A 27,973-nucleotide genomic window follows, 5' to 3' on the forward strand; every position below is an offset into this window, starting at 1 on the left:
CAAAATTATCACCAGAGCTAGGCGAATCATGAGGAATCAAAGCGCAACAAAGTTATTGTGTTCTATAACTATTCCTTTTAGTAATGCATTGATATGACAGGGTGGTGAAATATCATTGATATAAAGTAAAAATGCACTAAAATACCAGGAGTAAAAATGGCCTCAAACAATTTACTCTCATTTGACAGATTATATATATATATATATATATATATAGACACACAAACTTCATTTTTTTCCTTAATCAAAACTATCAAATGTAAGTTATATTAAGTCAAATACAATATACTCCAGATTTTGTTTTATTTTTGCTTTTTTTTTATTTTTTCATTCAATAGTGCAAAACTGGCGTAATAGTCTGTCATCCATTACAAGCCCACGTCTCACACAGCACGGAAGTAACTGTTCCCGAGAAGTGACCTGAGATAACTGAACCTTATCAAGCAGAGGTGATCCCACAACAGCCGACAATTAAAAAAAACAAAAAACATAAGCTCATTCCAGGTGAAACCAAGGCTTTCATGGCAACATGGTCACCTCGTGAACAATGGCACCCTCCTCTGGTCTGACAGGCAAAAGGATCTTGATTTTTCATTCAATACATTTGTACAAATACACACATTGAATACAGCATTTATCCAATATCAAGATCCAAAGCACTGTAGAGCGTCGATCTAGGATCTAAGCTTACTGAAGTGTGCGACAACCAGAGCCAAAAACACTGTTACATTTATCAAGGTTATTGATATAATAATATTTTACAACCATTAAAACACCTTACCTGTTGATGACATTGGGTTCAGCCAGGATCCAACCAGGTGAAGTGGGGATTTCTTATCTGCCTTAAATCCACTGACTCCATTATGAGGACCTGAGAGCCAACAGGGACAATAAGCCAAAACTCAACCAAAAAGACATTATGACATAAAAATAGAACCAAGTAGACTGCAAGTCAGACGAATAAAAAAAGAAAACCTAACCAAGGCCTTTCCTTTCCTGACTAAAGAGAGGCTAAGGAAAAGGCTGGCTGGGTGGAGCAAAGACAAAACATTTGTCCACCACCTGATCACGATTGTCGGCAGTGCTGCCTGGTCGGGCCCTCCCACGACCGCACCTGGCTCTGGGATTCGCCAAATGGACTCTTTTGTAAAGTGAATTTGTCCTGAGGAGATGTTACTGTTGAAAGGAAGTATTTAACCATTTCTCTCTCCGTGCAATTAATCAACAGATAAGTCGTGTTCCCCAGATGATGAATCCTTGTGTCTTCTGGCGATCCCCGGACATGTCCCCTATAGCACTACAATGAAGACGACATGTTTGGTTTTGTGTGAAACGTTTCGGACTACGTAGGAATAAACTGCCATAATGTCTGGTACAGATATTTAAGCTCCCCAGAGGATAAATCCAGACAGCTTTGGTGATTCTTTCTTGATCTGGCAACACAAGCAGGTTTAGAGTTTTCAATTATCTACTGAAATTATGTGTGGCAACCCACCGGTGACGTCACCCGCTGGTTTGTGAGCTGACGCTTCGAAGCGTCGAGGTTCAGCATTTTGACCAGTGCCATCTTGTTTTTTTTGCAACCCGATTGAGAGCTAGTCTACTGCATGCCCACCCACACTTTGCAACCACACACCAATTGGGCGGTACCAGCTGTCAATCACGCTCCAATGCACATTGTGCTTAATCGTCTCTACAAAATCAAAATCGTGATGTATTGAAGAAGACCTTAAACTCGCCCTTGAGATCAACTCCTCAGGAAAATGTCTACTATGTAAATAAAACAAGTGAGTCATTTTCCAGAAACCACAAGTGTACTAGTTTATATTTGAATATTGACCTGCTGGATGAATAGAACTATAGCTATATAGAAGGGGAGAGAGCTCTCTCTCTCTGTTAGCACCCTGTCTCTTTAACGAGGGAATAGTCGTGGTGTTCGTCACCTCGCGGTGCCCCGTGAGACGTTTTCATACAGAGTAACAGTCTCAAACAACTCTTGTGTGGTTCTGTGTTCGTCACTACTGTCACCGATTGTCAACCGCCGCGGTGGCTGTGGCGCTGTCAAGCGCTGATACAGGTTGGTGGTGTTGCCCAGTGAAGTAGCAACGGTAGCACGGCATGTTCTGCACAACACATGACATCGCACCATCCTCCTTTTTAAAACCAAAGAACTTCCACACAACCGACGTACTGCTCCTCTTCGACACTTAAGTCTCCGCTGTATCTTTTTCCAACCGTTCTGTCGAGCTTGAGGACATTGCGCAGCGGGTTAAAGTGCAGCGTGACTGCTGTTTTGTCTTTGCACCGAGCGCTCCACTCGCTCGCGGAATTCCGTGACCCGTGTAATCGCGTCCTTGTGATTAGAAAATTGCGTTTTATCATATTGCGATATTATCGCAAATGCGATTAATCGTTCAGCCCTAGTACCACTACAGTTACACATATTTTGTTCTGATTTACCTTATTTCACGTATTCAACCCTACCGATTGGCTCCTGTGTGCAGGCGTCTATTACGAGTTATGAACAAGTTCATATGGTACCACACAGACCCTGTGCTGGTCACCGTGAGGCAGCTCTAATCCTCCTAGGCTGGGTGCGGATCTGCCAAACTTCCATCTTTGTAATGGGGAGGGGGGGGGGGGCTCTCATAAAGCCTCCTTCCCCTTCTGTGAGTCCATGTAGGGAGGGAGAGGTGGGAGCAGGGGGATACGAGGGGTGACAGCAGTGATGCAGACCCATGCAGGCCAGCGCCGAGCAGTACCGTGCCAGGCCACAGGGGAGCTGCCTGGCGCTGTTCAGTCACACAGTCACACACACACACACACTGTCTGTTACAGTCAAAACCAAGATGATGGGGAGGAGGAGGAAGAAGAAGAAAATGAACAGTCATATGAAATATTGTCACAATGTTTTGCCTCTCATCGACTCAGATCAGCCAGATCAGGTTTCTGACACACACACACACACACACACACCTAGCAAAGTCGTTTTTTTTTTTGTTTTTTTTTAACTTTCATACAATGATAAAGAAGCCACACGTCTCCTCCTGTGCCCACATCACCACCCCCCCCGTCGCTCCGACAGGGGGACACAGGTGATCAAAGGAGGAAACTTATCCTTATTTTTGTATTCATTATTTTTGTATCCGGTGCTGAACTGCATCCAGCCTAGCAGACGGGGAATTTGATCGCATGTATGAAATCATCTGATGCCAGAAACACTTTTCAGCGATGGGCCGCCTCCTCCTCCTCCTCCTCCTCTTCTGCTTCTCTTTTTCTTTTTTTTTTTCTTTTTTTATCTTCTTCTTCTGTCGCCACAAAAAGCAGCCAATCGATTCAAGTAGAAAAAAACATTAGAAGATAAAAAAAAAAATTAAGAAAAAAAATAAAAATAAATACTCACCGAGTCGATCGTTCGGAGATTGGGAGACAAGATGGGGAACATTTGTGCAGAAGTCAGAAGTTAAAAAATAAAGAAATAAAAAGAATCCGTCAGGGAGCAGCAGCACGACGCAGCTAGCTTACAGCAGCGTTAGCCGCGGCTACTTCTCCTGGTCGGTTTCATAACAGACCACCGCGCCCGGTGGTTCCCGGTGTCCCCGGCTGCTGGAGGAGGACGAGTATCCCGGTGTCACGGTGGAAGTGGGTGTTTTATTTTCCTGTCGGGTGAAGTAAGAAGAAGAAGAAGAAGAAGAAGCGGCAGCGGCGACAGGCTGGAAACTACGGAGAGAGAGAGAGGCGGAAACCAAAGTGCTTCTGTTGGGGGTTAACAACTTTGCTTGTGTTGAAACGCGGCACCGGATTGGACGAGCCGGGGCCCACCAATCACCTGTGGAGAGCCCGCGGGGCCCGGTGGCGTCACGTTCCACAGAGGGGGGGGGGGACGACACGTGATTGGCTGACGGTGTCGCGATGAAAGACAGCAGCGCGTCAGAGCGTCGGCCATTTTTTTTATTTTACGTCAATGTCAATATAATAATAATAATCATTTTATTTATGTAGCACCTTTCAAAAGTAGCTTCGCAAAGTGCTGTCACAAAAAAACATACAAATCACAGACAATTAAAATTAGCATTCCAACAATAAAACGGTTTTCAGGTCACTTTAAAAAAAAACATTTCTACAGACTTGCTTTTATGTGATGTCCTCTTTTAATATCTTTTTTTCATACAGATATGAGACCTGAAACCCGTTTTCGGGTCACATTTGTGTCTCCCCAATGCTTTCAATTTTTTATATAAAACACTTTAAAATTGCCTTGTCGTTGAAATGTGCTATACAATAAAAAAAACTTGACTTGTCTAAATATGGCATCAATAGTTTTACTTTAACACTTTAATTGACTTCCTACAAAGTGAAGAAAACAGATGAACAAACATAAATCACTATCATTTGTTTTGACCACCATTTGCCTTCTAAATCACACCACTTGTCCTCGGTAGACGTGCAGATTTATTCAAAGCAACTTCTTTGTATGTTGTTCCCAGTTTCTTCTGTAGATTAAAGCTGCGTCTTCCCGCTCGTCGTGTGATCCCAGACGCACTCCGTCATGTCCGTCTGCTGCAGGACTCACTCCCTCGGTCTTGTCAAAGCAGATCAGTTCTTCGGGACCGGACGGACGTTCGGGTTGGTCGTCGTGCTGCAGAGTGAATTTGGGACTGATCCGACACCTGAACCACTTCTTCACCGTCTCCTGTACCGCTTTACTTGAAAGCTGGGGCTACTTATTCGTCAATAATGTCATTTTTTTCATTCAACTGTTATATCCGTCTTATTCCATTTGAGCTTTTTATTTGATCAGTGTCACTCTTTCTTAATCTTGTTTTTTTCCTTTAGAGAGCATTGTCTATTTGTTTTCTTCCTCCATCGACTGAAATTATGTTCTAAAGTTGAAATGGACACATGTAAGACACACGCACAGATTATTTCAAAATGTGCACAAGGAATATTGTTCATAACATATTATAAACAATGAACTCAGGTGTCAGTCACAGCACATTGCAGTTTAGTTCAGTCTTCGCAGATCAAAAAACATAGTCCAAACTTTTTGAAGAACATCTCATGTTTTTCAAGTCACCGGAGTAGAAATAAAACCTACTTTGGTACAGAACCAGTTTCAGTTCAACACAATCGCTTTAAAACCTCAATAGTTAGTGAAATATTTTCACTATTTCAATAATAGTGAAAATTATCCACATCACGACACAAACAAAACCATTCAATCACCACAGACATTAGAATTAGATAAAATTAACAATATCGTGACAGCATAGTGATGGATTGTTTTGAATGTTTATTCAATAAATAATTTTCAGAAATACAGAATTGCAAATGTGACTGTGTTGCAGAAATTAAAAGGCACTTAAAAACAATGGTGACAGGTGTGACCTTTTTCTTCTTCTAATTCTTTACAAAAAGAACGATCTAGATAAAATCATTCCCTTACCACCGATCTTTAACGCTAAGTGACGTTTTTATCCTATTTATGTTCAATTAAATTTTTTTTTTTTAAAAGTTTGATCGAGTGGGATTACTGACATGTTACAACAACAACAACAAAAAAAAGAAACTGGGACCCTTCCCCAGTTCAAGTTCTACAAGTAAAACAGGGCATTTCAATAGAAGCTAATTTAGTTAGCACATCATAAGGCATGATTGCGTATTTGGCATCGCTGTGAAGAATTCAGGACCTGAGTTGGCTTTTAGGGGCAGTGAGCGATTTTTGGAGAAAGATCATTTGTTGTTGAATTTCTTTTTTTTGTTTACTTCACTGGTCAGGGTTCGATCCCGCCACCTCGGGTACGGGAGACGGACGCGCTGACCACGAGGCCCAAACCCCTGAGTCCTAGCACGTCCGTCGCTAGCACGTCTCTTAGAGTGTCGGGGAGGGATGTTCACAAACTGCACACACGCGTTGTGTGCTGCGGTCCGCGCCAGTTTGTGTGTGTGATTGTTTTCAATTTACAGAGCCAGGGCAGAGTCGAGTAACCTGATTGGAGGAAAAATAGGCGCTGAATTTGACCAAAGAAAGTGTAATTGGATTGAAAATCGCTATCTGCCCCTTTAAGTAAAAGTAAAACCTGGAGCCAAACAGTAATACTACTGTACACCGACGTCCTTTCACCTAGAAAAAGGCGAAACCGATCACAAATGATCTTTCGTAGATAACGACACGTTGTCCAGACGGATGAAGTCACTCTGGAACAACGACAAAAATAAAAAAACAAAACGCCTTCAACCCGGTTCTGTGAATACATATATGGCTTTACACAGAACCCAAACACACACTGTACACAGTCCACACTGGTGCTACATCTGAAGAGTTCAATCCAAAGGGACAATGAACAAAAGGAGTGAGATCTACTCAAGAGACACAAAACGAAAAAGACTTTGCTCAGACGGCACAATCGATCTCGAGGTCTTTGCTCGCCCGGGTGGTCCGAGTCACCGACTGACCGGCGCCAACTCGACGTTGCATACATGGTAATTTGGAAAGGAACACTTCAGTTGTTTGCGGTTATCTACGTCCGATTGAAAACCCCTCAACAAAACACTGATGGCTTGACGGTTCTATTTTTTTTAAAGAAGAAAAAAAGGCACAGTTTGGCTTCTGGTTACTTTGCCAGTCCTGTGGCAGAAAAAAAAGAAACGGTTCACTTTCTCTCAAGGATGCATAGAATAAAATACAAAACCCCACATTTACACAGACTGTACACATTTCAGATGATGCATAGAAAATGGAAGTTAGTAAAAAAAAACAAAAAAAAAACTGAAATAGTGGCAGAATGCATTTGCTATCATTTGGTGACTACAACAAACAGACAGAAACAAACAGTGAGAGCGTTATAAAAACCCGTCACCCCAGCCCGTTTTCTTTCTTTTCTTCTTTTCCATACAGTGTTGACACAGCGAAGGCGAAGCTCCATCATTTGCCCTCGTACTTTGGATTGACGACAGTTGTCACGGCACTCTTGTAGATTGGATTCTCGCCCTGAGCAGAAGAAGAAGAACAACAACTTGTGAGTGAGCTGAACTGTTTTTTGAGTCATTGGGTTGAGAAATCACAGCACTCGTCAAACCTTCAGCTCAGTTGTACCTTCAGTTGCCCGTGCTACGGATCAGGACTCGTGGTTAGTGACGCAACTTTAGGTTTGACTCAGAGTTTTCGGTGGTGGAGTGAGAAAAATTTGAGATACAGATCGTCCCTCCCTGACGCCTAGAGTTTACATTTTTTGAGCAGCGCCATGTTTTGGTTTTTTTGCAACCAGACGTAGAATTGTGGGTGGAGTCTGCCTGACAGCTCGTCCACCGACACCTGCGACCATGCACTGATTGGACGGTGCTGTAGCTGTCAATCACGCTGTATCCACGTTCCAATGTTTACGGTGCTTTATGGTCTATTTGACCCTAAATGAGACCACAATGCACACAATGTAATTAATATCATGCCATATGGAAGAAGACTTGAAACTAGAGGTTGACCGACCAATCAGATCGCTGGATATAACCAGAATACCTTACAGGGTCCTGACGGGGACAAAAGAGTTCACAGCAACGTGACGACTAAGAAACGGCGACAGATGTTTTTCATAGATGATCTGTAGAATCTGTTCGTTGATCCAGACTTTTAAGGGCCAGTATATATTAGTGACAGCAGTGGCCATTGACTTGAGTCAACAGTTTGTTTAAACATGTTTAAATAAGATGAATAAGTAATTTTCTTAAATTCATTATTTCGTTTGTTCATGTTAGAGCAAGGAAAAACAAACAAATGCACTTCAATAAATAAGTTGAAACACAGCAAATCCACCTCGGGTTAATAATCACAACATGCGGCCGTCAACATTAAGTCGACGTCGGCATGAAACCAAACCAGAGGAGAGTTCGTGCAGGTAAACGGAGTCAACAGGTGGATACGAACTTTGACCTAAAGAGCAGTGGATTTGTTCCCATAGCTGGGATTCTGGAACTGGTTAATGGGACTCTTGTAAATGGGGTTTCCTTGCTAACATGGAGAAAGAAAGAGGGAAGAAGGAAAAACAGAGGGGAAAAGAAAATGAGCAGAAGCAGTAAAAAAAAAAGGATGAAGCATAAAAAGTCTGACGGAAAATGTTCAGCAAAGCAGGAAAGATAAAGAAGAAATTAATAAGTTTATAACTAACTCCTGTGACTAAACAAGCGGTGAGCAGCAGTGCGGTCTCTCCCCACCGGCCCCTCCCCTCCTCGGCTTCATTGCCTTTTATGGCCGTGCAGTTGCGGCGCGTGGACAGTGGGGGGCGGCGCTGTTGGGGGGGCCGAGGGGAAGGCCGCTCCCTGAGCAGAGAGCTGCAGATTCGCTCTCTGTTCCCTGGAGACGCAACTACAACGTGCTGCTCCTTTTTTTTTTTTGCAAATGCTTCTCCATATGGTTGGACAGCTGGAAAATCTAAGAATGAATCTAACTCAGATTATTATTATTTTTAGCAGCCGAAACAATAGTTTGAAGTATGAGAGAGACGGAAATCCTTCGCACTGATAAAAAGGTTTGATCGTTTTTTTTCCCTCCCTACTCACCGTGTCCCATTTGGCGTTCATCTTCTCCTTCTCGAATTTGGCGAACTCTCGGCGGTCGTGGATGATCATGAGCAGCTTCCAGATGAGCAGCAGGGCAAGGCCGATCAGCACGATGCCCGCCACCACGCCCGCCACGATGGGGATGATGTCGGGTCCTGCCGGGCACTCTGAAAACAAACAGGAAGTGCAGAGAGTCCTAAATTAAAGTCTTGAAATCCCAAAATTTGGATCATCTTTTTTTTGCAAAGATTAGCAATCCAGACGTACCCAGGTTCTCCACCACGTACACCTCCTTGGTGTCGTTCCTGATGGCGTAGGTGTAGTAGAACCAGCAGTCGTTTGCGTCCCGCTCCTTGCAGTGCGTCAGCGGGAAACTCTGGTCCGTCGGCTGCGGCAGCCTGTCGCGGTCCTTCACCTTGATTAGCACGAAGTAGCTGCAGTCACGCTCGCACGTGTCCTTCTTTTCGCCGGCCTCGAACGCTCGGCACTGCACGCAGTCCCTGGGGGGAAAACACACACACGGGAGGACGCATCAGCTTCCCGTCAGAGTCTCGGCGTAACTCGGTTAGAAGGCAGAGAAACACCCTCGGACTCACTTGTGCTCAGCGCAGACGCCCGGGCAGGTGGGGCAGATCTCGCAGGTGGGACCCTGGAACTTGGGGTTGGTGCACTTGCAGATTCCGCATTCGCAGGTGCCGCGGCCATTACAGATCTGCCCGTTCTTCGCGAGGCAAGTGGATGTCTCCAGTGAGCAGTCGCAGGCGCTACCCGTGTAGTTGGCGTCGCAGATGCACTTCCTGCATTCGCAGCGGCCGTGTCCTGGTTAAAAAGCAAAAAGATTAAAGGGTTAAAACAATAGAACCCGATGTCGAGTGGATTCAGATGATCGTACGATCTCGTACAGATCCTCACCTCCGCAGAGTCTGTTGTTGGAGCGGTCGCAGTTGAAGTTGTCGCAATCGCAGTATTTCCCGCTGTACACCTCCGCGGGGTTTTCCCGCTTCTTGCACTCGCAGGTCCCGCACACGCAGTCGCCGTTGTTGCTGCAGATGTCCGTGCCGTTGTCCTTTCGGCAGTTGGCGTCCAGGTCCTCGGTCCGCACCTCATCTTTGCTGCACTCGCAGAGGCGCCCGATGCGTCCCTCGTTACACCTGGAGCAGACGGGGGAGGGACAGAGAGAGAGAGAGAGAGAGAGAGAGAGAGAGAGAGAGAGAGAGAGAGAGAGCGAGAGAGAGAGAGAGCGACGGCCTCAGTTAATAACGTGCGTCATCAGAGCTGAACATTGTCCGGTCAATCTTCCCCTGCCCGTGATATACTCACTTGCAGGCGCCACACTCGAAGGTGCCGTTGCCCTCGTGGCACTTCTCGCTCTTTGGTTCTCCTTTGGCGGCGCACTGACAGTTGCAGATGAAGTTCAGAACCACCTCCACCTCCTCGGTGAAGCCCAGCGGTTTGATTTTGATGACCTCGGGCTGGCTGTGCAACGGACACTTCTGGGATTCTATGGAAATCTTGAAGGACACCTGGGGAAACCGCAGAGAGAGAGTTTGTGCCATTTTTCAGACATGGCTCAAATTATTAGCTCGTGAAGCATTTCTCATTTCTTATTTATGTTTAAGCAACTTTGTTCAATCTGTGTTTTGCCCCTTTCCTCTCAGGTTGGAACAGCAGTTCCCTCGACCAGTAGAAGACACTAATAGGACAGAGTTGTTTTCCAGACACGGGACGTCCAGGGTGTAAACTCACAATGCTCTCACTACACTGTCCCTGTACTTCCTGGATTCTCCATGTTTGAACCAGACGAATCCGGAGCCATTTTAGCCGCTCTTGATTTTGTGTTTATATGCCACATTAAAAATGTTTAATGTTTTTAGAGCTGCAGCAGTGTTTGGTGTGTGGACAAAACAAAATATCATCTTGGAGTTTTGGGAAACGGCATCGACATTTTTCAACATTTTATGGAATAAACAACAAACCGATTAATCAATAAAAATAATCATCGATAATGAAAATTAGTTGCAAAAGGTGGATTGTGTTTCAAAAAAAGATTTTTTATTTTGTCCACACACTGGAAATATTTAGTTTACTGTCAGAGGAGCAAAAAACCCCAGAAAATATTCACATTTAAGAAGCTGAAATCAGAGAAGTTTGACTTTTTTTTCATTATAAAAACTACTTGAACCGATTAATCGATTATCAAAATAGTTGGGGATTAATTTAGTAATCGATTACTAAACGATTAACTGTTGCAACCAAAACCACACAAGACATAGTGATTTCATCACGCCGGCGTGATCGGAGACTCCTGAGAGTGAAATACATGTTTTTCTCCGAGTTGTATCAGTTTTTCCCAGAATTTACACAAATTGCAACCAGAGGGATCGTGGGTATATACCTCGTCTCCGATGGAGATGTTGGAGCACTTCCTGCCATTCTCTCCCGTTCCCTCCACGCCATTCTTACAGATGGACTTGTAGGTGATGGACACGCCATCCGGCAGCCGGCCGTTTTCCAGAATCACCTCGGACGACAAAGACTGCGCACAAGACAAGAAGAAGAAGACTCACTCACTCGTCAGCTTTGGGGCCATTTGTTTTCAGATGGGAGAGCAGTCATGATGATCTTTATTCAGCTTGAAAATAGTGTTAATTCAAATTGAAAGCATCAGTTCTCTCTGAAAGCTGCACGGTGCCATTTGACTCACGTTGTAAGCGTCAATAATGAGTTTGATCACGTTGCTGGAGTTAGAGGACAGTGTGCCGACGGCCGACTTGGGAATCAGATTTTTCAACTCCTGTAGGCGACAAAAGGGACATTTTTTAACCGTGCACATTCCTTATTAATATTAATGTTTTAGAGTCATTTTGTACAATGTGCAGAGAACAAAAGTTCACCTTGTAAACGGGCTGGAATTCCTCCGTGACGGCAAAGATGGTCTGGATGTTGTGGTCACTGAGTTTCTGGACCAAGTGGGCGATGGAGGGGTAGTCCTGAAAAACACACACACACACACACACACACACACACACACACACACACACACACACACACTTTTAATTCTGGTGTGAAGTTTGTCGGAGGCTGGGGGAAATCGTGGTGAAGGGCTCTATCGAGTCATTTTGGCAAGCCCGAATCCCAATACCCCTCAAGTATTTATTTTTTTCACCGGTTCTGATTCCAGCCAGGTCGGAGCACGACTAGTGCCTCAAATTAGTGATTTATTTGCTAAAGGATAATAATAAATCTGAGTTTACGATAGGTCCTCGCTCTGACTCTGTCAGTGGAGCTCAGCCCTAAAAAAAGAACTGCCCACATTAAATCAAGACCATTAGTAAAGAGCTCGTAACGTCTCGCAGGCTCCGTCGTCATCTCTCTCGCTCTCTCTCTCTCTGTGGAAACATTATGCGTATTGAATAAAATGATTAAAGCACGTACGTAGTAGTGGCTCATGGTGTACATGTTGTTCTCCAGGTGACACTTCCCGTCGTTGGGGAGGACGATGCCGCCAAGTTTGCCGTCGCCGGCGAAGTGGAAACCAGCGTCGGTGGAAAACACCAGCAGGCGGGTCACGTTCCTCCAGCCGATGTGGCCCTGGAGGAGATCCGAGAGGAGGGGGGGGGGTTAGTATTCCTTGTTAGCATTTTTGTTCATTCGCAGATATGCTCGATTGTAAATCTGCAGTTCAAAATAATGCCCGTTCTCACCTCGCAGACCGCCACCTGCATGATGGCGTCGAAGCCGCCCTCCGGAGAGTCCAGGTTCCCCGAGATCTGCTGCTGACTGACCAGCTGGTTGAAGTCGTCCCCGTTGTTAGTCAAATTAAGGACGTTCTTGTAGCTGAAGGGGCTGGTGCAGTTCTGGCTCCCCGTGCAGGGGTTGAGGAGCCGGGCTGGCGTGGTGCTGATGTAGGGCATGACCGTCTTCTCCACGAAGGAGCCAAAACCTAAAAGGAGGAGGAGGAGGAGACGATTCATTATACACAACAGCTTTCGTGTCGTTTAATATCTCTTCATCGGGAGTCGAGTTCCCCCCCTCACCAATCCGGAAGTCTGAGGTGATCTCCTGCATTTCCCTCATCAGGTCAGTGCCGAGGTTCTTGACGTTTTCCAAATCATCTTTCATGGAGTAGGAGAGGTCCATCAGGTAGTAGAGGTCGATGGGGTAGTCCTCCGCGCGCTTGAACTTCAGCTCGAACGTCTGGGGCTCACCTTCGGGACGGATGGCAGATTTACAGATTACAAATCTGACATTAAAACCCAGACTGCTGCAGCTACTGCGTCACCGGCAGCCGTTTCTTGTTGAACGTTTACCAGATCGGAGAGTCAGGGTTAGTTTCTGGGGCTGGATCTGCGTGATCTGCTCGGGATTCAGTTTCTCGGTGCCGTCCTTCTTGCGGTTGGTGACGGGCGTGTCCTTGTCGACGACGATACTTCCGCGCGGGTTCTCGATTTGCGCCACGGCGCAGCTCCTCTTCTTCAGCGACTCCAGGTCGTCGCAGCGGGCCGACTTGGATTCGCCCACGGTGAGGAAGTTCTGCCGGGAAAAAAATTGGCATGAGAGCGATTGTGAGGAGGAATATATTAAAGTAGAATTTGTTCTTAAAGAAACCCCTCCAGTCACGTTTTAAAGATTATACAAATAATCTGCTATGCCTAGTATTTTGTTTAACATTGTTTACCCCCCAAAAAAAGGTTTAAAAAAAATGTTTAAACTGAGACTAAAAAATTCTGAGACTATGAATATTCATGATATGCAAATAACACAGGCCCCGCCCACCACAGCTCCTCCTCCAGGAGAAGAATGTGAAAACACCTCTATAGTGACAACGTGTGCTAAGATACAACACGAAGAAACATGTTGACAACTTGCACAGCAACTGGAATCTGTCACTTCACAGGTTTCCAGAAAACAACTGTGCTGCATATGCAACACTGTAGATACGATTGACAGGATCTTTGACACGGCCCGAGTATCTAATAGAATCGTGAGGTCCAGACAAACCAAAATCATTTTTAGAGAAACCTCTACTCTGTCATTGTTTGGAAGCCGGGGGACAGATAAGGAGAAACAGATGACTGCAACTCACCCGGCTAAGAATATAGATTGGACGCACATGATATCCCACAAGGCCCAGTGGAGGAGAGAAATCGAGACAATGAAACTCAGTTAAAAGAAATATAATTCTTTGACCCAATTCCTTCAGAACCACATGATTTGGTTCAAATATCTGCAGCGTTTAGGTACATTACAATCTTCTCACACCATATTTTTGTTTTTCACCTCGGAGCTTTGAATCACGGTGATGCCTTTTGGCTTCTCACACAGGTTAATGTTTGAAGTGGGGCCAAAATAATTCACGACGATGACATTACCACGATATCTATAGCAGGGCTGCAACTAAAAAACTATTATTTTCATTATCTCAATTAATCGGCCGATCGGTTAACTGTTGCAGCTCTAATTAGTAGAAAGATTGGGGATATGCATTCTGCTCACAATATATATATATATATATTTAAAAAAAATACTGACACCTACAGGCAGACAGATGATAGTGAACGATCAGAATCATCCCCTTTAACGTATTTAACTGATATGAAAATGTATTTGCGCCGCTAAAGTGTCTTTATCTCCCACACCTAAAAAACACTTTCATACTTTTAGACTAATTCACTGCCTCGTTCCACTGATTTTTACAATGAGCTCATGCTGCGAGTGAATCTGCGACGGAGGATGAACGAGCCAGTTAACATTTCATCGTGACCTCGTGTCCGTGCTCCTGTAAGTCAGTATACTATTTCTCTCCCTGTGCCGTTGTCGGTTCACTCAGCGGTATGGACGCTTCCACAGCACGTATGTATGTGTCTCCTCGGGAAACAGCAAACATGTAATTACCAAAAAGTTTTCCACCGGGAGACGAGAAGCAGCAGAACTCATGTTGACAACTAATGGCGTAGTTGTGGTCGGTTTCCTCTGGTCGAACGGGAAGTGAGAACACGTCTCATTCATCTCTTTACTCTAGTGCTTCTCCTCTGCATGTGTTTATTTACTTACTGTATACTATGTGTATGTGTGGTTTATTCATGTACGGCACGATGTGTTTATTTATTTCAGCGTGCCTACACTAGAGGACAAACGTACCTTACTGCGAGCCAATCAGGTTGCAGGAATTATGTGCTCTGTTGCATAATGGCCAGAGAGGCCACAGTCAATTTGACAATTTGACCTTTTGGATATGAAATGTCACAATTTCAGCATTTTATCCACTTTGGGGAAATTTTGTATGAAATTGTGTCATAATTAGTAAATATACATATTTTTTTATCATGGCCAAACAGGTACAGTCTATCTATTCTATACAGTCACAAGCTGTGTCCCAATTCTCGGCTCGCTTCCTTCAGTGGCTACATTTGAAGACCGAATGCGTCCAGACCGGTTGCTTAACCTGACCCAGGATTCATTGCGCAAACCTTCGAAGCCTGGGCGACTGCGGCTCCGTTGCTAGGTGACAGCAGAAAGGGAGGAAATGCTTAGACAATGTGCTGAAGACTAGACTGTCTCATGCCGGTTCAGTCTATGCGGCCGGCGGAGTCCACCCGCCATTGTGGCCTCTGTCGGCCGCGTAGACCAGATCCTCCGAAAGAGGCCGCCCCCTGAACTGGGACACAGCTACAGCTGCAGTGACCTTGACCTTTGACCACACAGTTCATATCAGTTCATCTTTAAGCAATTTGAAGAAATTCCCTCGCAGCGTAACTGAGATATTGTGTTCCTGCGAATGGGATGGACTGACAACACCAAAAACCTATGGTCATAGCCAGCACAGAGGCTTAACATTCATATTTTGTCAATAATCTTTGGATTATATGTGTGTTTTAAATAGATCCAACTGTGACTCTTGTGTTTTTGATGTAATAATTGTAAATAATGACAGTAAAGACCTGTTCGTAACATGACTACCAGCTGTGTGCATGTGGCGAAGCTGCAAGACAAACCACAGAGGGGAAACTCTTCAATGCACATTTCAAGATCTTCCAAGATAACATTTCATTGATGCGATAAAATAGTTCAGTGGCAGCTTTCGCCCGCTCAAACTCACTTGGTCCGAGCACCATCCGCACGTCTCGGCGACCTGGATGCATTCCCCGCACGACTGCGCGTTGGCTTTGATGCAAATGCTTCCCTCTGAAAAGAGACACATACAACGAGTTCCTCTCTTAGCCGAAGACGACAACGACAAAACAGAAGATTTTCCATTCGTTCACTAAACCAAAAGCAGCTTTTAGGTTTTAGCTGCAAATGACCAAAAACCTCTTTCCCAGATAAGTACAAACTGAGTCATGCTGAGAAAGAGCTGGAGGCAGATGACTTCACCTCGTTAAAGAAGAAATAAGGAATTAATTAAAAAGGCCTCCCACCATTAGCCAACACAGTCGTAAAACCATGAAGGAAGAAGTAGAACAATTAAAGAGAATTAGAAAAAGATTGAAGCGGGCAAGTTTTAAAACTAGAGACCAGAGAGAAAAGCCTTTAGAATGGTTGGTTACTATGGTTTAAAAAGCTAGAAACACATGATACACTATGAATTAGTTGATATTTAACTTTTGAGATAAGAGAAAGTTCAATCTAAAAAACAAATCTATGACATTTCTGTGATCTTACCTTGCTGCGCCCAGCTGCCACCCAGGACGGCCGATAAAGAGGCTAGTAACAGTAACCGCAAATCCATCTGCAACAAGAAAAAATAAAATACGATGAAACAAAACATTTTACATTCTACATTTGCCTGACGCATTTTCAAACACGTGTTGAATATGGTTGTTGCACAAAACGGTCCAGATTACGTCCATTCGCGTTGGATTTTCAGACGTTGCCGGGAACTGGAAATGGAATCAGCGGTGCGCCACCATTAAGTGTCCCCTGTTGGGTTCTCAGTTGGTTGCGGTTTGCAACTTCACCACCAGATGCCGCCAGAAAATTACAAAAATTACAAACTGGGGCTTTAAGTTCTCCATTAACACAACCGCTCCTGCGTAAGAAAGTTCACAAAAAAAAATCCTGATTTCACATGGAGCTGGATTAGCCCAGTTTCCACGGGGGGAGGGAGAGAGGGAGTATTTCTCATTCTGCTTGTTCCATATGTGGAGGAATGATTTGCCCACACTCAGCTGGCATCAGCTGCCAGTTCGTCAACACCTCTACGAACCTTTGTACTGACTACATGTTCGCTTTCTGCCTGTGGTGAGCAGGCGTTGGGGAAGGAGGCTGGTTTTTTTCATATCCGATAAGAAAGATAACTGTTCTGTAAAAGAAATGGCCACATTTACACTGGAGGTGTTTAGTCTTCACCGATGTTGCTCTGTAATGTAATGACTGGAACAGCAGCAGCAGCAGATTTAACAGTAAAGAATTTTAAACTAGGAAGAAATAACTGTGGTTCACGGAGCAGTTCGACCCACTGAGGATAAACCTCCAGCCATAACCCAAAAATATAGACAAAACTCACACACAGACTTTGAAATACTTTTGGTGGTGGGTCAACATTTTCAAACAAGTTTTGTGCGGCAAAAACCTCAAAATGAGGTCGGTGTGTTCACGTGAATGTGTGTGTGTTGAATTCCCATATTTGGTCAAGGCTGTTCTATGCCTCCCTCCTGAAAACTCGGCCATTCCCTGAGGCTCCAGTGTGTGACACACTTCCTTTGACCGTCTGCCCAATCCTCAAACTCGCAAAAACTTCCACCAGCCTTTCTGGTGAGCGTTTGCCTCGGTCAGATGCAAATAGGAAATCGGGCAGTTGTTGACAGTTGCCAGGTCAACAGCTGCGTCCGAGAATAAGTCCGGTCCTGCAGGACTTGAGAGCTAATTCAGTGTTTTTATCAACACCACACAAGAACAGGAATGTTTTTTAGAGTGTAAAACCAGTCAGTGCGTCAGTTCATGCATTAAAAAAATAAAAATGATTTATATTTGGGTTAAGGCCATACCCCGGTTTCTCAAACACTGTGTAAACACCCTACCCCGGTTAACCGGAGCCTTATTCCAACCAGTTGTACGTTGGGAGAGCGCCACCTACTGTACGGGAGGCAGAGTTACTCCCGTCATTCTTTCCCGCTCATGTACACGGGGAGAACTGGCATAACCCGGTTATTCACTTAACCGGGGACTGCTGTGCATGTAAACGCACTGACCGACTACGTGCTCCAGTAGTTGACAAAGTGCTTTGTGTTTGCTGCAGTGCAGTGTGGGTGGGAGGGTACAGGCATCGAAACAACCACATCCTGTGACATGAGGCCCGGTGACCGACATCAAATGCAGGTTTCAGTGGTTCAGAGTTATCATGATGCTGTGGCTCAAAGGAAAACGTGATGGTAGAAGAACCAAGTCACAGCGGACGATTTAGACAATAATGACAAAAAGAAAAAGTCTGACATCTAACACAGAAAGATAAAAGCATAATTGTGCTTTTTTGTTGATGTGTGGCCATGAAAAACAGATGGGAATAATTTTAATGATTATTTGTGTTGATCAATAGGCCAGTTGCCCCTTGTAAATTATACTAACTAACTAACTTGGATGAGAGCTTGTGGGTTTTTACTCCCACAACAAACCCAGATAGACGATCAATAAAATTTCTAAACCAAAACCAAGTGGAAAGACTTTCTACACGATTGAAGGCTCCTCCCTCACATTCCTGAAGTCCAGCTTTGTTTACTGCCCCGGGGCCACGTCCTACACGGGGCTGTAAATGGCAGCGAGCTGACAGATGGGCAGGGGGGTGGGGCTCCAGTGCCAGAGTGCCACATAATGGCATTAGGGCGGAGGCCCCTGGCATTTCAGGGATCATGATCCTGGAGCATGATAACTTTGAAGAGACGCCTGCTTGTCGTTCTAATCTACATCCTGACGTTAGCAACTTAGTTGCTTAGTGTTTTAACTCGAGCCCGAAAGATTTACAAGTTGGTCTTCCAAAGATAAAACGTTAAAGAACCCCTCTAGTCACTTTAAAAAGTATATAAAAAGAATCTGCTATGCCTCATTTTGGTTAACATTGTTTACTCCAAGAAAAAGTTTAAAAAACCCGTCTGAAATGGGGATGGAAACCATCCACTCTCTCTCCCTCACTCAGGAATTTCAAAACTATGAATATTCATGATGTGCAAATAACAGAGGCCCCGCCCACCATAGCTGCTCACGCTAGGTTGACCGGTGGAAGAATGTGTGCAACAAGATGGCTAGCAGCAGCGTCGGCGAGATTCAGCCTTAAAACTTTCACGAGCTGCTAATCCCAATTGTCTGCTGACACACCTGCCGTCCCCTCGCGGATGCTAACTGCTAATGCTAATGCTAAATGTCTGCTGACACCTGCGTCTTCTCGTGGATGCTAACTGCTAATACTAAAGCTAACAGTCTTCTGACACACCTGCCGTCCTCTCGTGGATGCTAACTGCTAAGGCTAACGCTAACTGTCTGCTTACACACCTGCCATCTTCTCCTGGATGCTAACTGCTAATGCTAAATGTCTGCTGACACTTGCCGTCTTCTCGTGGATGCTAATCGCTAATGCTAAGGCTAACAGTCTGCTGACACGCCTGCCGTCCTCTCGTGGATGCTAACTGCTAATGCTAACGCTAACTGTCTTCTGACACACCTGCCATATTCTCCTGGATGCTAACTGCTAATGCTAAATGTCTGCTGACACTTGCCATCTTCTCGTGGATGCTAACTGCTAATGCTAAGGCCAACAGTCTGCTGACACGCCTGCCGTCCTCTCGTGGATGCTAACTGCTAATGCTAACGCTAACTGTCTGCTGACACACGTCCTCTCGTGGATGCGCTGCCTCTGCTGCACTGGAAGTTTTCCAGTTTCTTTGCCTCACATTTGCATCTTCAACAGCGATTGATTTTCTGTATTTGTGATGTACCAAATCTAGCTTGAACAGGATTCCTTTTGAATTTCAAATTGCAGAGAAGTGACATGGAAATCTCCTCCTCCAGGAGAGGAATGTGAAAACACCTCAGTAGTGACAACATATGCTCAGATACAAGTCCCTGTAGTCAATGTCAGACATTTTAGAGGACAGACACAGAAGAAAAACACACTGAGTGAAAGGGGACTTTAACATTTTTCGGATCATAGTGAAACTGTAGACTATGGCACATGGCCACGACTGTCTAGGTAATTAATGGGAAACACTGCTCCGTGTAATATCGTCAAGCAGAAACTATGGCTCATGAGTCTTTGTGCTGACGGACCTGAAAGCTTAATATTTAGATTGAGAGGAGTAAACTATGGAATCATGACTTTTTATGGTCAGACAGCAGACGACGACGAAGAAGCAGCAGCCTTTGTGTTGCTGGTGCTGGATATTAACGCCATCGCTTGTCAGTTACAGTATAAGCGCCGTTGACACGAAGCAGAGCTGCTCGTTCCAATTCAAGTACAGTGACTGAGACAGAAGCTTTTACCAGGCATTCCTCAAATATGGAAGGAAGACTGTGAAACGATGTTACTGCTAGAAGAGTAAATCAAAGCCAAGGTTTCGACACAAGCACTAGGGAGTCATGCACAGACAGACCCAGACAAATGTTTTTATCAGGAATCTCTTCCCACAGCTGCCGACTGAAGCTCGGCTCTCTGCACAGTAAACCGTCGTCAGGCCCAGACAGGTCAGGCGAGAGGCACTTTGATTCAATCTGCCTCCCGAAAACCAGAGTCACGCTCTGACTTCTGTAAATTCACAGCCTGCATTCTTCTGCGCACACGTCGAGCAGTCCTGCGAAGAGAACCGACCCCGTGTGCTACACCTCCACCCACGCTGGGACCTGGATGAGACACATAAATATAACATCTGATGGAAAATGATAAGGAATGGGCTTCTGTTCGACAGATTAAGTCTTGAGCATTCACGTCACTTGCAATTGCAAAGTTCAGCGATATGACAATTTTTAATCCTGAGGCAGCATTTTCGCATTTATATTTCTGGTTGTATTATTAGGCCATTGTAGAATTAGATGGAAATTATTGACAACTGCTTCATGGCAACGCTGGAGATTTATATCAAAGACGTATCTTGATTTCTACAAGAGCCTGACCTGATGCCAATACCGCTATTGTGAAGTTAAATATATTGGCTGATATTCATATTAAAATTAATGTTGATTAATTCAAGGCTACTGAACTGAAACCAAGATATTTATTTTAATACCACACAAGACAAATAAAAGTAGAGCCAGACTGATGTGGGGGGTTTTTTTAACGCCGATGCCGATATTAGGGATGCCGATACAAACAGATATATATTTTTTAAAGCAGCAAAGATTCCGGAGATGTCCTCATCAAACCATAATGACAAAAAAATGTAACTAAGGCTTGATATTTTATAATAAATAACTGTTTAAAAAACACAAATAAAACCAAATATATAGAAGATGAATTAAGAAATTTTTTATTGATAATTTTTCATATTAAGACATCTGAAAACGCGTGTGAAAAGCTTTTGTCGGGCTCTAATTTTTACTCCCTGAAATTACCAAAACAACCAGGCATCACCATCTTGTAACTGTTTACAACAATTTTTTACCAGTAAACGTACTATTTCACCACACACCCAAATTTTAATACCTATATATGCACATCTCAAATGCTGGTTTATTAGATACATTGAGCTGAATCCATTGTAGTTAACCGTCTTTGTCTAAAACAAAGACCTCTGATGAAAAATGACTTATCGTGTTGTTCATTTGATTTGCAGTCAAAGCAGCTGAATTTTCTTTTCAAGTGGAGACATGTGGTTTATACAATAAACAGAAGAATTTTTAAAAAAGCCTCACAGCAGAAAGTTAAGACAACAAAACAGCTGGACAGAAATCTGACTCAATACGAACTTCATTAACTCTTGAATTGGTTCGAGGTTTGAATTTGACCAGCTGGACTCCTGGTTGTTTGTCATGTTGTGTCTGCTCGACAAACGCCGCCTGGTACCGCACTTCACGGAGAGGTGTTCATTCCATTCATATCCATTAAGGTAGATTGGAGTTCCTCAAAAGGAAAAGGATTATTCTTCCAGAGAAGACATCAGGATTTTCCCCAAGTCAGCTTTTAGTCACGGTTAAAAACAGGAGGTGAACATAAAGGCTTTGACTCAGTCGCTGCCCAGATGTGTCACCGCCACTTCCTTGTTTACGCCTCCCTCTGTTCACCGACGGTGTCACGCAGCTTATCGGGCTGTTATCAACCAGGGAAAATGTCTGTTCAAAGTCTGGTTTGGGAGACTTCCTCTTTTCGGAGGCAACTCCCTGATATTCTGAAACACTGCGTGACGAGGTCTATTGTTTTTTTTTTGTTTATGTCATTTAGGGGTAAAGAAACATTAACTGGTGGTCTGTGGGTGGATATGTCCAGGAGAGAGGATTGAATTATATCATTAAGAGAAAAGTATACCTGCAGAGTATCAAACCCTCCTCCTAATAAAAAGGACAAGCCCGGTGTTGTCCGAAGGTGCAGCAGAGAACATCTGTGAACGTTTAGTAATCCTTTAACAAAGTCCACGTTTAGACTGTGGATGACCACAAAAAAAATCTAGGCCCAATAATGCTCCTCCATATGACCCGAGTTATTATGGTTTATAATGTGTGGTTGTCACAAAGTATGAAGACGGGGTCAGGTTTCTAAAAACAAAACTGTGTGAAGAAAAACATGAAACGTCAGAGACAAAAGCAAAAATTTGCCAAAACACTATGTCAGATGGAAATTAAAGTGAGGTTAGGTGAGATGATTTGGTCAAAGCACCGACTATGCAGACTTTGAAACTGTAAAATGTTCAACTTGTATCTTGGTAAATATTTTATTCATATATATATATATATATATATATATATTTATCATTATCCTGAAGCCAATGTTTAGAGTGAATAAAAGATGCAGAGCCAATGCCGATATTTGGGAGTAAGATATTTCCGATACAGATATATCGATCGAAATATATATATACATATCAAAAGACAAAAATTGTCAATGCTTCTTAAGATGTCATTATCAAACCTTTATGACAAAGAACTAACACTGAGGATTGATATTTTACAATTTAACCATAAACTTTATTTAGATCTCAATATGTCTGTGAAGCAACTCGTCAAAATCCTCATAACAGAGAATTTTGAGAAAGGACCAACGTTTGGAGTCTAAGCTTCAAAAAATGATCTACGTGATTAATCAATTATTGAAGTAGTTGCTTTAGCTTCTGTCAATCTACTGACTATCTGTTTCAGCCCTCTCTGGAAACCATCAATCTTTCCTCTTTCCCCCCAAAAACACTCCGCTCCGTCTTTTCATCAACAAAACCTTACAGAACGCAAAATATCTGATAATATTAAGGCTGATTTAAAATCATATCCTTCTCCCCCCTTCTGCAATGCCACAACGCTGTTCACATCCGACAACAAGATATGAGGAAAAGAACTTTGCGTCAGATGTCCCATGTCTGTCGCATTAAAACTATGAATGTGGCACAATAAAGAGCTTTTGTGAGGAATCATGCAAAAATGATGTGTGTTCAACACAAGTCAGCCTTGTTCACGCTGGGTGGGTCATCCACAGACTTGAGTTAGATGCCCATCCCCCCCCCTCCTCCTTCTCCCCCTCCGACCCAGCTCTTGGTTGCCACCCGGTCGACCAGCCGGCCCCCCACCTGCTGCGGAAAGTCACGGTCCACTCTCAGTCCATTAAAGTCCCCAAACAACTCAGCATCCATTTTGATAATTAAACCACACCCAGGCCCCGCAACAGGCCGCCGAGAGGATCAGGGGGAAGATCTCACTTCCTACTGCAAGTAACGGGGGAAACTCCCCTTGTCCAGCGACCCTCTGCCGCGTGGCTCCATACGGACTCGTCAAACTGAGACGAGCGGCAACAGGTGAAGTTTGATTCTCTAGGTTTCTGAGACGATGTCATGTTGACGGTTTGAACATCTGGCATTTACATGATACCTTCCAAACAAAATGATGAACCCTAAGAAACAATAGAATTGACAATAATAAACAAACCACTCTAACTTAAAATAAAGAGACGAGTATAAATGTAATGTAAAAAGGAAGGACAGTGAGATCGCTGGACTCAGCTGGTGTAGAGAGTTAAAACCCAGTCTGTTGTCTTCTCAGTTGTCGTATGGACTGAACGGCCTGTTTGGGGGGTTGTCTGTCATATGGAGGAGATCTCCCCCCCCCCCAGGCCTCCTGAGAGATGAGGTAACACATTCCAGCTTTACCAGCTCCATACGATTTCATGGAAAAACTTACACGTCACTGAACTATTCGGTGCATTTTTCCACTTCTCCTCCGACTTGAACTCCAGAGTTCACTCGGTCAGTTTCATGTAAACTAAGGAATAATGCTGGTGCACGCTGAACAGCAGAAAAGTCTCGCTCCTGAAAACAGTCGAGCATTCAGCAGCTTTAAGCCTCAGGAGTCAGTGGAGACCAAAAACAACACGACAATAAATACGTTAATCAGCCACAACAGAGTTAATGTGATTTAAAAAAAAAAATGATTGTGCGGTTTCAATTACTTGTCCACGCCGTCTACTAAGTCAAAAAAATATCCACCACACAACTTCGAATATTTTACCACCCTACAACCGGTAACTGTTTTCAATGTAGTGGCCGATCAGTGTAATGGACGGGGAACCGCAAATGTTTTATACGGCTGTGGCTCTGGAGGTGGAGCGGGTCGTCCACTAACCAGGCAGTTGGTCGTTTGATGGTTGAAGTGTCTTCGGGCAAGCTGCAACAGCTAACCGATAACTAGATTGATAATCTTTATTTATTTATGATTTACTTCAAGAGAATTTTGGGGAAGGGGGTTCTCAATAAAAACTGATTTCAGCTTCTGAAATGTGAATATTTTCTGGTTTCTTTGCTCCTCTATGACAGTGAAATGGATACAATTGGTGTGTGGACAAAACACACCATTGGTTCACCATTTCATGAACCAAACAACTGATCGATTCATCGAGAAAATAAAAGACACATCAATCGATTATGAAAATAATCGTCAGTGTGTGATTAAAAAAACGCTGCAAGACCAGAGAAGCGCTAATATGAATACACTTCATTAACCATTTACTCTGTGACTGCTGGATGTGTGTAAATAAGCAATTTTCTGCTTAAAAAGTTAGTTATAAAGATTTTAAAAGGCGAAGATATGTCAATATTATCCTCACAGCTTATATCCACTGCCGCCAAACGGCAATTTCTTTCCCTTTTCTAAATAATTACATGCAAGTTCAAATCTGTGTTTTGAAGCATATTTTACCTTAAAGGGATAGTTCAGTGATTTTTAAGTGGGGTTGTATGAGTTACTTATGCATATTTATATAACTATTACTTATGCATAGTCAATATATATATATATATATATTTAACATATGAACTATGCATAAGTAACTCATACAACCCCACTTCAAAATCACTGAACTATCCCTTTAAATCTTCCCGTGTCTCTGCCGGGACTTCTGACATGTTACCACAAGCTCCGACCTCCATACAAGGAGTAAAAATGGGACAATTATTTTATAACTATGATCGCATCCGGCCGTCCCCTCGAAAAGCCGTCATCCAGCCATGACTCACATCTGACAAGTTGTGGGTCCAGGCCTGGTGTTGAGTAACAGCTGAATGAAGACCCCCCCCCCCCCCCCCCCCCCCCGGACACTCCTCGCTCCCTGGACGAGCACCGTTTTAAAAAACACAATAATGTAACTAAGGGAAGTGACTCAGTGATCTACAGCGGGGAGCCTGCTCTGGTCTACGCTTCCCAGGGCCTGGTGTGTGTATATTGTCTACATCCACGCTATCGTGTACACGCTGTGCGAGATCAAACGCACATGGGTGTTTAACACCTCGATACAGCGGCCGTTGCTATGTGATTTTACGATGCCAGGCCAGTAATTAACCCAACGCTTTTTTTATTCCCACGTCGCTGAAATAAAAAAGGCTCGCCAGGGAGAACTTTGGGGGAAGAGCACAGATTACAAGTTTGACTCGACAAATCAAGCCTCTTCCCTGAGATTCACAAGGGGAGAAGAAAGAATAAAAACATCCCCCCTCAGGCTACGATTTCCTTTGCAGGAAGTGAGCGAGGAAGACGAGACCGATCTTGTCCGACTAACCGCCGAGTCAACAGTCGTGAATCAGAGCTGCGGGCGAGGCGGAACAAAAAGGCACTCTAGATTCAGGTTAACCGATCTGACCTGCTCTGAAGACGCCTCGGTGAGGCTGTAACGTTCAGCCACAGTTTATACAGTGGTCCACGCAGTGTGTGTGTGTGTGTGTGTGTGTGTGTGTGTGTGTGTCCGTCCAGACAGGGGTCCAGCTGTGGTCGACGGTGTCAGGATATCCTTTACAAGTTTGACACCACACACACAGAACATGCTTTCTGGAAAGTACAGATTGATTATTAATTTGGAAATTATGGGTCGTGATTTCATATCGCACCTAGTGATAGTTTTTTCTTGTTTTTTTTAAAGTCTCTTCAACTTTTAAGGTTGTTTCCCCCACAAGAAGGGCTGAAAGCACATATAAATCTATAGAATATCACACACCCCGAGACCCCGCGTAAGAATATCCGGGTAGCACTGACAATCATTGTTGTTGTTTTTATCGATTAGCTTTGCCAAATATATAATCAGTAAACAATTTTTACAGAGTCAAGTATCGGAAACTGGAGATCAACTGAATTCCCCTCGTCCCCAAGGTGACCAGAAGATGATTCACCCCACCATCATGTGTGACATCAGACCCCCACACTGGGGATTAAAATGTGTGTGTGTGTGTGTATATATATATATATATATATATATATATATATATATATATATATATATATATATATATATATATGCCAAATGAATCACTATTAACAAGAAAAGTAAACTCTATTGAGCAACTTTTAATTTATGTTTTAAAGTTTTCTACAGCTTAAATAATAATAATAATAGTATTTATATAGCACCTTTCAGAAGCAGCTTCAACAAAGTGCTTTCATAAAAAACATACAAATCACAGATAATTAAAAAAAATCAGCATTCCAACAATAACGCTGTTCTCATGTCACATATCTGTGTATAAAAAAAGGATATCACATAAAATGTCACTTATGTTTAAAAGGCTCCTGAGATATTATTCAACGTCAGGATGAAGAAGGTTCATATGATTTATTTAAAATAATGGCGTTATTAAAAATAAAAATAAAAGTTATCCAGGACTTAATAAATGTTCGCGTGTTTTCAACACCCGCACCGCCCTGCTGCTGCTGCACAGTGACCTACTTTTTTCTGTACAAGAGCCGAACAAGAGGTGAGTTTTTTGGGGGGGTGAAAATACAGACATCTTCACATGATGTGTTCTTGTTAAAATAAAAACCACACAAACTTGTATGAACTCTAATGGCAGGAGAGAACAACAACAACAAAACAAAAAACGTTTAGCCGTTTAGCTAGCTGCCGTTAACCCCCACACCCAAAAAGTTTAGCCCCTGGAGACGGACATTCCAAGCGCACCCCCACCCGCCGTGTGTCGGTTACATTGTTCGGACTCGACCTAAAACATGGCAGACAGATTTAAAACCACTCACCTTTGTGACGATGCTTTTTTTTTTTTGTATGTATGTACCTCCGCGGCGGTTCAGCGCGACATTAGCTCCGCGACAGTGTCTTTCTTCTGTACTCGACGGTTGTTGTTGGGGGAGTTAGCTCGAAGCGGTCGGCGAGGGTCCGCTTTGTTTCGGCTAATGACCGCCCCGCCGCGACGTGCCGCCAAGTACGGCGAGCGAGTGGGCGAAAAAAAACACACACACACACACACACACGGGCGGGGCTATGGTGTCGAAATTAACCCGTGTTCAAGTGGGATATGGTAAAAAAAAAAAAAAAAAACCTCGATACGGAACGAGGAGTAAACTCCCGACTCGTCCCAACACGTTACAGTCGTGTCGGCTCCCGCTTTGCTGCTTCTTTTTTCAATTTTTTATAAAGCCCCCCACTTCAACAAACCTCTTTTTCTTACTTTAAACTCCGCCTACGCGGGAGGAGCCGCGCGGCACGTAGGGAGCGAAGGAAACGAACACACCGGCGTGAACGTGAACCCGCGCTCACCGCGGATGCGGTGCGACGTCACAGCTCACGGACTATAATGACAATAATCATAATCATAATCATAATTCATTTATATAGCAGAAGCAGCTTCACAAAGTGCTTCCACAAAAACATACAAATCACAGGCATTTGAAAATCAGCGTTCCAACAATGACACGGTTTCCATGTCACATGTCGGTATAAAAAAAGATGATATAAAAAGACGATATGAAAAAGTCTATAGAAAGGTTTTGTTTTTTTAAAGTGACTTAAAAGAAGGCACAGAGTCTG

General features: G+C 43.7%; 2 protein-coding genes and 1 long non-coding RNA gene across 4 annotated transcripts in view; 1 reads left to right on the plus strand and 2 right to left on the minus strand.

The window, feature by feature from the left end:
- LOC118311249 (enhancer of polycomb homolog 1) overlaps positions 1 to 3,816 on the minus strand; it is a 25,259-nt gene extending 21,443 nt beyond the window's left edge. The window contains exons 1-2 of the mRNA XM_035634947.2: positions 3,404 to 3,816; positions 782 to 871 (exon numbers count right to left, since the gene is read on the minus strand). The gene's annotated coding sequence lies outside the window, so the exon portion shown is untranslated. The remainder of the gene's footprint in view (positions 1 to 781; positions 872 to 3,403) is intronic.
- LOC118311253 lies at positions 2,828 to 5,411 on the plus strand. Its single transcript, XR_004793942.2, has 2 exons — positions 2,828 to 2,945; positions 4,488 to 5,411. It is a non-coding gene; the product is annotated as an uncharacterized LOC118311253 (long non-coding RNA).
- LOC118311250 (integrin beta-1) lies at positions 5,274 to 27,549 on the minus strand. Of its 2 annotated transcripts, none has more exons than XM_047332244.1 (16): positions 27,184 to 27,545; positions 16,216 to 16,282; positions 15,653 to 15,738; positions 12,864 to 13,086; positions 12,591 to 12,761; positions 12,258 to 12,496; positions 11,989 to 12,144; positions 11,448 to 11,543; positions 11,258 to 11,347; positions 10,949 to 11,089; positions 9,874 to 10,076; positions 9,466 to 9,704; positions 9,150 to 9,372; positions 8,821 to 9,053; positions 8,554 to 8,720; positions 5,274 to 6,991 (listed from the first exon to the last, which is right to left on the minus strand). In XM_047332244.1, the coding sequence occupies exons 2-16, from the start codon at positions 16,280 to 16,282 to the stop codon at positions 6,926 to 6,928; spliced, it is 2,400 nt and encodes a 799-aa protein (XP_047188200.1). In that variant the 5' UTR covers positions 27,184 to 27,545; the 3' UTR covers positions 5,274 to 6,925. The 2 variants fall into 2 exon arrangements, with proteins under 2 accessions (XP_047188200.1, XP_047188199.1); XM_047332243.1 differs by lacking the exon at positions 5,274 to 6,991 and adding an exon at positions 7,860 to 8,005 and having other exon boundaries at positions 27,184 to 27,549.
- Between the last annotated feature and the right edge of the window lie 424 nt (positions 27,550 to 27,973).

This window comes from Scophthalmus maximus, chromosome 5 (genome assembly GCF_022379125.1).
Source record: "Scophthalmus maximus strain ysfricsl-2021 chromosome 5, ASM2237912v1, whole genome shotgun sequence".
Classification (NCBI taxonomy): domain Eukaryota; kingdom Metazoa; phylum Chordata; class Actinopteri; order Pleuronectiformes; family Scophthalmidae; genus Scophthalmus; species Scophthalmus maximus.

Excerpts from the sequence above, each read along its gene's own strand:
- LOC118311250 (XM_047332243.1), bottom strand. The coding sequence starts at position 16,282 with ATGGATTTGCGGTTACTGTTACTAGCCTCTTTATCGGCCGTCCTGGGT. Across the intron at positions 10,077-10,948 it reads ACATCTCCATCGGAGACGAG|GTGTCCTTCAAGATTTCCAT; the intron begins GTATATACCCAC and ends CGGTTTCCCCAG. Across the intron at positions 8,721-8,820 it reads GTACGTGGTGGAGAACCTGG|AGTGCCCGGCAGGACCCGAC; the intron begins GTACGTCTGGAT and ends GTTTGTTTTCAG.